The sequence below is a fragment of the Clarias gariepinus genome, chromosome 20 (genome assembly GCF_024256425.1).
Source record: "Clarias gariepinus isolate MV-2021 ecotype Netherlands chromosome 20, CGAR_prim_01v2, whole genome shotgun sequence".
Lineage (NCBI taxonomy): Eukaryota > Metazoa > Chordata > Actinopteri > Siluriformes > Clariidae > Clarias > Clarias gariepinus.
Window position 1 is genome coordinate 1796644 of NC_071119.1, and position 11035 is coordinate 1807678.

The 11035-nt window shown below is 41.3% G+C and overlaps 1 protein-coding gene across 1 annotated transcript; it reads left to right on the top strand.

Annotated features, from left to right (window-relative positions):
* Positions 1–406: 406 nt before the first annotated feature.
* mttp (microsomal triglyceride transfer protein) lies at positions 407–10013 on the top strand. The gene is made up of 18 exons (XM_053480067.1): positions 407–572; positions 2499–2686; positions 2975–3118; positions 3348–3455; positions 3639–3755; positions 3840–3979; positions 4201–4351; positions 4467–4624; positions 5026–5200; positions 5393–5500; positions 5604–5816; positions 5924–6135; positions 6249–6346; positions 6447–6568; positions 6951–7178; positions 7415–7539; positions 8495–8665; positions 8794–10013. Exons 1-18 carry the CDS (start codon positions 527–529, stop codon positions 8939–8941), a joined length of 2652 nt encoding a protein of 883 aa, XP_053336042.1. The 5' UTR covers positions 407–526; the 3' UTR covers positions 8942–10013.
* Positions 10014–11035: the final 1022 nt, after the last annotated feature.

The following is an 11035-nucleotide window of genomic DNA, read 5'->3' on the forward strand; positions in this document are numbered from 1 at the left end:
TTTTTTATTGGCGATAAATTTCAGGTTTAAAATTTTATTTTCAACAAAAATTGAATGAGAGAATAAATGAGTGACAAAAGAATAAAATGTCTGTAATAAAATAAACATTAACGATGGCCAGGTGACATTATCGTAATAAACCCAGTGATGTGTAATTTATCATTAGGAAATAATTGGTCATTGACTGACTGATGTTAAACCACTGCTTGGTCAGTCACAGAACCGGAGGAGGAGGAGGAGGAGGGGGAGGGGGAGGGGGTGTCCTCTGACCCTGCCACGCCCCTTTCCCCCACATCTGGTTTATATCTGTGATGTTTTGGGATCATTGTGTAGAGGCTGTGATCTGGCAACCGGGTTAATGAGTAGCTGTACAGTACTTGGTCCTTGGTACTGAAGTGTGGAGTTTGGAGTCTGACCTCCACTCAGATAAACAGAGCTGAACCCACAGACACTGCCCTGTCTCTCTCTCTGTCTCACTCTCTCTTTTTCAGCCTGGTCCTGTCTTTGTCTCTGTCTTGCCTTCACCATGCAGGGACTTTTGGTGTTTCTGCTCGGCCTCACCTTCTGGCACGGTAAGAACAACTTTATTTATTTTTTTCATAAAGTGAGGAAGGATTTACTACTGTGTATACTGAGAGTGTGGATCTCATTCTCATCTCAGCGACCTCTGACCTCTGATAGGAACCTGGGATGTTTTAAGGTCTGAATGTATGAAAAAAATGTCCTGAATGTGGTTCATTTATTTTGCTTTGTAAATCTGGACATAATGCTCAGGGTTCATTCATTCTGCTCCCTGCGGAGAGTTAATGATTAAAAGCCGGGTTGAGAAATAAGAGATAAATCCGAGCGTACGATCTGATTGGGATTTAAACTCATAGCCTTCTGCTTACTAACTACACACGATAATTAATGAACAGGAAACTTTGTATTATTCCCTACTGTACACCGTCCAGATCCACTATACAGAACCAAATCCAAATTCTTACAGAACACCAAGTGCACTACTAAGGGTGGGTCATCAAGCGACTATATCCTACTCAGTGCATGTCTATAGGGAATCTGCAGAATCCAAAATGGTGTTAAAGTACACTTCTTAGGGTGAAACCTTAATAGGGTTAAAGCGCGATTAAGTGTATGTTTTTGGGAATATGGTCCCTCAGGTCACTCATCACTCAAATGTGATGATGTCATACATGAGGAGGTGAGCGATGATGAAACGCTAGAGTGACACGTCAGTACAGATCAGGTCCAAGTGTCCCGGGTGTGACAGAGAGAGAGAATAAAATAAAAAGACTTTTTTTGATTATGTTCTCTTATTTTATTGCGAAAGACAACATTTAAATATTTTTTTTAGACTCAGATTTTTATAGACCGTACACTTTCACTTCATATCTTTCCCTCCTTCCTGCTGTAACCTTGTGCTTATCTCTTGCACAATTTATTTGTTTCTATGTCTTTCTCTGCACCATATTCATGAGAGTATTTTATTATAAATGTTATATCTTTATACGGAGCTTTACTGACGACTTCAGAGAGTAAAATCTGAGGTTTATAGAGGACAAGTGATCCATTCACACTGAACCGCTCTGGAGTAAATAAATTGATTATTAATCTGTTATCGTTCATCTTCATTGTTTCGGTCCACACTAACTAAACCTTCCCTAAATGTGTATCGTGCATTTCTATAGAATACAAAAAGCAAACGCGATATATTTTTTTTTATAGCGTTCTGACAATTTTTGCAAACAGTAAGTAACCAGATGAAGAACATGCTTTAGATCAAGACCGTACTCGGTCCTTCGACTGTGTCCTGATTATGGTGAGGACAGCAGGTGGGTTATCTCAGCACCTGGAGGAGATACGAGAGTGTTACGACACTTTACACCGGCACAATCGAGCGCTAATATCAGCTTGTTAGGTCCTCACAAAGGTCACTCGATGGGTCACATGACCACACCCTGTCTCAGTGATGCTAAGATCAAACACTTAAACATTAAAGGTCTCAAGGTTCAAAAGACAAACAATCGTCCTTCAATAATGTCAATTTAAAGAAGGGTTTATAGGTGCAGGTTAATTAATTGTGTTTTAAATATTTGTGGTCTTATTTTAATTATTGCTAATGAAGATTATTATTATTATTATTATTATTATTATATAGTTTAGAACAAAGATTTGTGATGTTTTTTTTTTTTTAAGAATATTTGTTTATTAACTAGAAAAATAAAAACAAGACTTTCAATTCCAAGAACAATGAGATCACACACGTGTTCTGACGATCGATTATTTGATAAATTACAATATTTCATGACGTACTTGTTCCATTCGTGATGAGAATTTAGATTTTTGGACTCTCTATTTGGAATTTTTGGAGAATTAGGATTAGCTTTCATGGTGTTTTCTGTGTAAACATGTGGTGTAAACATGTGGTGTAAACATGTGGTGGCCCAGCATGCATGTTCTCAGCATGTGTGTGTGTGTGTGTGTGTGTGTTGTTTCAGGTGCGAGTGCAGGCCCACAGCTCGAGGCAGGGCGCCTTTACAGATACAGCTACAAGACGGCGCTTGCTGTGAACCGGCCCAAAGGCACGAGCAGAGGAAATGCCGGGTTTAAGATCTCCGCCGATGTGGAGATCAGCCTGGCCTGGAGGAACCCGGAGAACCAGGACGAGCAGCTCCTCAGAGTCCAGGTGAGGAGAACGAGGGCACAGGATCAGCACAGCATCGTGTTTTACGTCTGTGACAAGTGACACTTCATCCCATACTCCATAAAGATTAATGTTCAACCTGTATTCTGACGGAACGTTAACCGAACGACTCGGTCTCTTTCATTAATCATGAGTAGATCAATAGATAAAAGACAGATTGCTAGAGAAACCACTTTATCTTGTGATTCGCTGCTGTGGAAAATCCATCAAAGCACAGAGACACACAGTACGTTTTAAAGACTTCCTGCTGCCTGTTTCTTTCTCTCGCAGATCTCTAACGTTGAGATTCAAAATGCAGCCGAGCGCTCGCGTAAAAACGACATCTTCCGTGGCACCACCGCTAAGGGAATTCTGGGTGGAGAAAAGAACGAGGCGCTACAGAGACCCTTCATGCTGCTCTGGAAGATGGGCAAGGTTAGACTTCTTGTGTTACTGAACATTACATACTGCCGCTTTAAAGAGGAAGCTGAGAAATGTGAGCTACTCAACCGGTGGTACAATGTTGTGTCAGTGAGACGCAGCCACCAAAACATGTACAGAAACGTTAAATACGTCTCATCATTACTACCTTACTACATCATGAACCACCACGACATCAGTGATGATTATTCCGTGTTGTTCTGTGATTATCATCACTGTGCAGGTGAGGAGTCTTTACACACACAAGGCGGAGCCTGCGACCATCAAGAACCTGAAACGGGGCGTGGCCAGTATGCTGATGATGCAGCTGAAGTCTGGCAAGATGATCGAGGTAAAGGCTGAGTACTGTGCATTTTGTCCAGAGTGGGCGTGTCCTCGAACACACACCCTGTGCACTACACACCAATAAAGTGCACTGGACACAGGGAACATTTTTGAAATAGTGCACTACGTAGAAAAAAAAGGGTGATTTGGGATAAAGCCTGTGTGTGTGTGTGTGTGTGCGCACATGTAGGCTGACGCATCAGGAAAGTGTATGGTTGAGTACAAGGTTTCCAAAGATCAGGTGATCCGCACAAAACACACAGAGAGCTGCAAAACTCAGGAGACGGGATTCACTACACACAGCCAGGTATCACACACACACACACACACACACACACACACACACACAATCAGTAGGTCAGGTAAATGCAGTGTGTATGTTCCCTGCCAGGTGTTGGGTGTGAGTGAGAAGTCGAGCTCAGTGACACTCATCACTCTGCAAGGCAACTTCATCAAATCTGCTGTTACCACGGAAACGCACGTCCTGTCAGTCAACGCTCGACACACCACCGCCGCCAAAGTCATGGCTGAGTAAGAGAGACTACACAACTACACACTAACTACACACACCAAATACACACTACACTAACTACACACCACAGAACACTAACTACACACTAACCACTGTCTATAAAACTACACACATTACCTTTGCCCTACACTGACTACACACTACATTAGCTACACACTACCCAGGCCTGCTACATGTCAGTGTGAGTGTGTGTTGTTAAAGCGCTGTGTTTTTCCCCCAGGCAGTCGCTCACTCTGCTCACGGTGACAAATGGACTTGCGGAAGTTTCCGGTAAAAACGCGGCGAGTGTAGTGAAGGATCTCGACCCCAAACTGGTTTCTGTGGGCGTGATGACGGAGAAAACCAGCATCCACTGTACGACGTGTCCGAATGTACGTGACTCTCACTCTCTTTAACACACACCTGGAGTCACCTAAACCTAACTGATTTATCTGATTTATTCCCCTGTATGTGTGTGTGTGTGTGTGTGTGTGTGTGTGTGTGTAGCTGATGGACACGTGGAAGGCAGTGCGTTCTCAGTTTGAGCCGCAGTCTCTGGCGAAGTCTTCAGCTCCTCGCAGTTTCCTGTCTCTGATCCACGTCCTGCGCTCGGCCAGCAAAGACGAGATCCTGAGTGTGCTTCAGATCTCCAGCAAGACCACGCTGTAAGGGAGACACTGTCCCCTACTCCCTACATTTACACTGCCTTCCTTCCTTCATTTACACTCCATCGCTTCCCTCACTCGCTCCTCCACATTTACACTCCCTCATTCCCTACGTTTACACTCCTGTGCTCCCTACATTTATATCCCCTCATTCCTTACGTTAACACTCCTTCCTTTACACTCCCTTATGCTTACACTTACTCCCAACATTTTCCCTCCCTTACTCCCTATTTTGACTCTCCCTTGCTCCCTATATATATATATAAAACTACCTTTGTTCATTTACACTCTCTGGCTCCTCCTTTTATTTATTTTAGTTTTTTCTTTAGATGTTCAAATATAATTTATATATTTAGTCTGATTGGGTTCAGGTTTTACACACTGCCTTTGTCTCTCTGCAGTCCTCAGCTGGTGGACGCGGTGACCTCGGCCCAGACTCCTGCCTCTCTGGCGGCCATTTTGGAGTTCCTGGACTTCAGTAGCGCAAAAAGCGACAGTGTGTTGCTGCAGGAGCGTTTTCTTTACGCTTGTGGTTTCGCTTCCCATCCCACTGAGAGTATGCTGCAGTCCTTGCTGGTGAGACCACACGAACACACACACACACACAAACTCATTATGTACACTTCATCTATGTCTTCAAACCTTAGCCAGACCAAAAACTCCAAATTAAAGTGGCCTTTTTATCCTTAGTAATTGTGTGTGTGTGTGTGTGTGTGTGTGTGTGTGTGTGTGTGTGTGTGTGTGTGTGTGTGTGTGTGATCTGTTTAGGACATCTCTAACGGGAAGATCAGCAGCACGGAAATTAAGGAGTCCATCGTGATCATCATGGGAGCTTTGGTGAGAAAACTGTGTCAGAAAGGAGGATGTGAGCTACCGGTGAGTTGTCTCTATAGCTTGATTTATTTCATCTGTGATTTGATACATTTGAAACAAAGTCATTCGAGTGATCATTGACTGGATTAACTTTTTTGAACTTCAGGTAGTGGTTAAGGTGAAGCAGGAGATTCTCGCAGGACCAGAGAGCACTAAGGATGAGGCCCAGGTTCAGATGTACCTGCTAGCCCTGAAGAATGCTCTTCTGCCCGAGGCCATACCGATGCTCTCTCGATTCGCCGAGTCTGAGACCGGAGCCCTGAGCACCATCGCTATCACCGCTCTGCAGAGATACGAGCCTCTGCTGATCACACGCGAGGTCTGTGTCCCAAACAACTTGCTTGCTTGGTGCAGTATTAGCTAGCATCATTCCCATCGACTACTAGTGACTAAAGCACATCTCTGGGTGACCTGTTGCATTCTCAGGTAAAACAGACGCTGAATCGCGTGTACCATCAGAACCGACGTATCTATGAGAAGAACGTTCGTGCTGCAGCGGCTGACGTGATCCTGAGCACCAACCCATCATACGAGGAGGTAAAGAACCTGCTGCTCTCCATCGGCCACCTGCCACATGAGATGAACAAATACATGCTGTCCAAGGTGGAGGACATCCTGCGATTCAACATGCCTGCCAGGTGAGTCCTACTAGACTAGATGTGTATACAAAAAAATCACCTGTTGCTTTGTCACTCATGAGAGTAAATGCATCAGCTTGTCTCTGATTCTCTTCTTCTCTTGTTCTCGGCAGTAAAATTGTACGTGAAGTCATGAAGGACATGATAGCGCACAACTACGATCGTTTCTCAAAGTTTGGATCCTCATCCGCCTACTCTGGATACATGACACGTAAGTGCCCCTTTGCTTGAGGAAGCCATTATTTGTCCCATTTATTCAGGCTCAGTTTAGATCTATTAGTCGATTTACTTTGTATCCTGTCGTCCTGCAGGGGACAATGATGTGACCACCACCTACAGCTTAGACATTCTGTACTCGGGTTCTGGAGTCCTCAGAACGAGCAACATGAACATTTATGGCCACAGCAATGGCGCCCTCCTGCACGGCCTTCAGGTACTGCAAAAGCAAAGAACTCTAACCTACAGTAAACATCAAATATCTTCATCCATCGCCCGAGAAACCATATTCAAAGCACATTTAATTTTCTATTTCAGTTTATTAATTGTCTATACATTTGTATAACACGGCCATAATGTAGCTGTATGTAACTGTTACATGTTGTAGCATTTTTCCAACACTGCATTTGGAATGAATTAGTTTATTTTTCAGACATTTGTTTAATGTTCATATTTTCAGTAATTAAAAAGTAAATACAGACCAGATGTTATTTATAATTCCTCAGACCTCCCCCTATAATGTCTGTTCATGTTGTCATCTATAAAAATTATTTTAATTTGACCTAAATTTCATTATCTGTGCCTCACTTCTCCACCAGGTTTCCATCGAGGCCCAGGGTCTGGAGTCCCTGATAGCGGCGACACCCGATGAAGGCGAGGAGGAGCTGGAATCATTCGCCGGAATGTCAGCGCTGCTCCTGGATGTCCAGCTTCGTCCCGTAACCTTTTTCAAGGGCTACAGTGACCTGATGTCTAAGATGTTCTCCATGTCTGGAGACCCCATAAACGTGGTGAAGGGACTCATCCTGCTCACTGACCACTCACAGGTGAGATAGGGGAACAATTATCAGTTGGGTTAGTACCTTCTAAATATTGCATAACTTTAAAAATCTGCAAACAAAAGTATCTAGCAACATTTGGTTAAGGCTTTGTTTGCTGTCATGTTGGAAATAATAATTTCATCATCGAGACCACATTTCAGATCTTAAAGAGATTCACTCTTGCCCCTTCCATAAAGTTGGCATCCATGCGATCAGATTTCTCTTTTTTATCTATCTCTCAGGTGATCCCTCTGCAATCTGGACTGAGGGCTGCTGTCGAGTTCCAGGGCGGTTTAGCCATCGATATCTCTGGAGGAATGGAGTTTAGCCTTTGGTACAGAGAATCCAAGACCAGCGTTAACAACAGGTACAAAAATAACCATGGAACATTTACAGCACCTGGCTCCATATCGTGCATCATTTTATGAGAAAATATCTCTGTGCATGTTTTCTGACTTTCTGAGATTTGACTGCAGTAGCATATTGTCTTTAAAAGTTTTGAGAGGATTATTTGGCTTTTTAGATCTTCCAGTACGCAGCATCTGCACCAGGTGCTCGTTTTCCTGGCTTCTGGCCGCTAGCCTGGAAATGCTGGCTAAGCCGGCTAAATACTAGCCAGGAAACAAATGCACTGGCAGACAGGTCAGCTTGTGGCTTTGAGTCCAAATATAGACCTTCAGTTCTGCGTCAAAAAAGGACACTGGTTTTGGTCCTAAAAGATTACGGTTTTGAAAGTTCAGCATCTCACAAGGTACTTTGAGGCATTTGATGCGATAGATTTATGATAAATAATACGGTTACAGTCCTGGTTGATTTTTTTATTATTTTTTTTAAAAAGGCATGAACAGGTGTAGAATTCAGGAAACTGGGTAGTGAAAGTTCTTCAGTAAAAGCAGCTATGAGCAATGTGTAAACAAATAAACCACACATTGCTGTTTAGCATGCCAAAGCTGAACACACTTATGACTTCTTCAAGGTTTCATGAAAAACGCATTGTCTGGGATAGAAACCTTTCAGTAAAGTTCTGAACCTGAAGCTTGAGTACAAGATGTAAAAGTTTAGGCTAAATGTAAACCTTTACTAGGATTTGCGCTAATAAATAATATAGCTATCCAATAGAAAATGGCTTTATAATGGCAACATATAAACAACTAGCTAGCTTTATAATTACATAAAGTGATGTGTTAAATATTAGTTGAAAAGCAGAATCTAAATTGAACTTTTAATTGGTATGTCAAAGCATTTTTTATTCTACATAAACTTTCGACATTATAATTCCACTAGAACGGCAGAAGCATGTGAATTTTCTCCATCATCCACAGGGGTGCGTTGGTCGTCTTGGGCAACGTGACGGTGGATGCAGACTTCCTGAGCGTTGGAATGGAGGTGAGCTTCGAGACGGAGGCGGCACTTGACTTTATCACCACGGTCCAGTTTTCTGAGTACCCCTTCCTGGTGTGCATGCAGATGGATAAGACCACCTTCCCGTTCAGGTGAACATCTCAAACTGGTGGATTAAAGAGTGGTATCTTACCCTCGTGTCTCACTCGTAATCTGCTAAGGAAACTTGTCTTGTTTTAGTGTTAGCATGTAACCTTATGTTATTTGTGGCGTGCTGTAGGGAGGCAGTGTATAAAATGGAGAAGCTGTCCGCGGGACACCCGTATGCCTGGCACAGGAGTCGCGAGCAGCTCATTCCCGGCTCCGAGTTTCCACTTCATCAGGAAAACTCCAACATGTGCAAGAAAGTGTTTGACAGCAGCTGGTAGACCTGAGTAGCGACCTCGACCGACCTAACAATGTGAGTCGGATTAGCTGAATGTAAATGCAAAAGAAAAAAGAAAACCCTGTGAATGTACAATTTGTTTTTTTAATCAACCTTTATTATGCTATGCTAAGGTTGCTAAAAGTTTTTAGCAATCCATGCTTTGGGTGTAGCATGCAAGGACTTTATTTGAAGAGTCTTTAGCCCAAGGTTGTTGATGTAATTGTTTGTTTTTAACTGTTAATGAAGTAATTCAGGACAGAATATCAATGGGGAGTCTAAAATTTAACATTAAAGGCTAATCCAAGATGAAAACTAGCAGCTAGCATAACTAGCTCATTAAACTCCCCGGAAAAAGAAAACGTTCAACAAGAAATTAATTAACAGAAATATTTAGTTTGGCTAACAGAAGTGACAAAGCTAAAATTAAACCATGTGAATTAGCCTAAAAGTACAAGTTAGCATACACCAGACCGTGAGCCAGGTAATTACAGCTAGCTGAGCTTTAGCTCTGACCTATAATTGTCTGAATTATCGTCATGACAAAAGAATAAACATTAGTATATATTTATATCTCCTGTTAACACTGGTATGGATTAATAACTAGCATAGCTTTTGTCATTGAGAGTGATCTCACATTAGCCACTTAGCATGAAACAAATGGCTAACACCGTCAGACGGGTGGTGCTTTGTTTGTGTCTATGTTTATAATGTCTTATATTGCATTTACAACTTATTTATTTGATCTAAACGCTTGTCGAGATCCTCAGGAACACTTTCTGTACATTCGACCACACCGGATGTTTACAACACAGTTGTTTATTGTTTTTTTTTTTTTTTTTTTTTTTTTTTTGGGGGGGGGGGGGGGTGAATTGGAATGGTATTGGAAAACTTTGTCTTGTGAAATATATACAGCTGTGTGATATTTTATTGGAATTATTTTGGAAGCATATTTACATGAGATTTAAAACGTTCGAGCACTAAAATCTCACACAACACGATACACACTGAGGTTTGCTAAAAAGCTCGATTTTTTTGTATGGATGTAAATAAACTTCAGGAAAATAAAACACTGTTGAGTGATCTTAAATTGTTTGCTTCTTGTTTGATTTTGAAAACATAATTCATTATTTAGCATAACATTAGTTAATATGCTTAGCCACAACCTTAAAATACATACCAGTCTTATGTTATCTAGCAAGCTTGGCTACTTGCTTTAAAACACATATAACAAATTTAACTTTAGTTAGCTTTCTAGCAAATAAAATAATAAAAAACAAAACTCTAACTTTTCAGCTAGGTTTATTGTTTCCTAAACACAAGAAAATAATGTAAAGCTAGCTAACTTTATGTTAAGCTAAGCTTCTTGCTTTAATTATAGGTTTTAACAGATAGCATTAAACTAGCTTGCTGCTAAGTTTATGCATTTGAATTAGACAGCATTAGCTAGCTTGCCAGTTATCTTAGCTACATTATACTTGTGCTAATTAGAGTAAAACTAGCTTACTAGTAAATTTTGCTATTTGCAAGTTCAAATGAAATAAAAGTATGTGATTGTCCACATATCATTACTGATTGTACTGTATAATAATTCAACCTAATTTATTAGGGAGAGTTGATTAGCTTTGTATAGCTTGCTGAGCTTATGTATTCCACAAATTGTTAGCTTGTTTAAAAATAATAGGTGCACTACTAGCACTCACATCCCAGGGCTCTATATATAAAACTTTGAGTGTCGGTGTAGAGCTAGTCTTTCACGATCCAATAAATACCAGTTGAGAAGTGCTGATGCTAAATGCTAAATTAGCGCACACTTGAAAGTCGAAGCTGAATGACATCAGGTCTCGCAAGTAGATGAAAAACATACACTGAGATTAGCAATGTAATCCTGAGTTAATATACAGTATTTTCCTCGGAATAATTTATCACCTGTAACTATAAACCGTGGGTGAAGGAAATTATGATTAGTTAACACTTTGTTCACATTGTTCTTGTGATAACACTTCTTTAGATTAGGTACTGATAACGTTCGATTTTTTCACACTCACTCGACACACTTCTCCTCAGCTTACACTTTATTCCAAAAACCTTAAGAACG

Excerpts from the sequence above, each read along its gene's own strand:
- mttp (XM_053480067.1), top strand. The coding sequence starts at position 527 with ATGCAGGGACTTTTGGTGTTTCTGCTCGGCCTCACCTTCTGGCACG. Across the intron at positions 3,980-4,200 it reads GCCGCCAAAGTCATGGCTGA|GCAGTCGCTCACTCTGCTCA; the intron begins GTAAGAGAGACT and ends TTTTTCCCCCAG. Across the intron at positions 4,352-4,466 it reads ACTGTACGACGTGTCCGAAT|CTGATGGACACGTGGAAGGC; the intron begins GTACGTGACTCT and ends GTGTGTGTGTAG.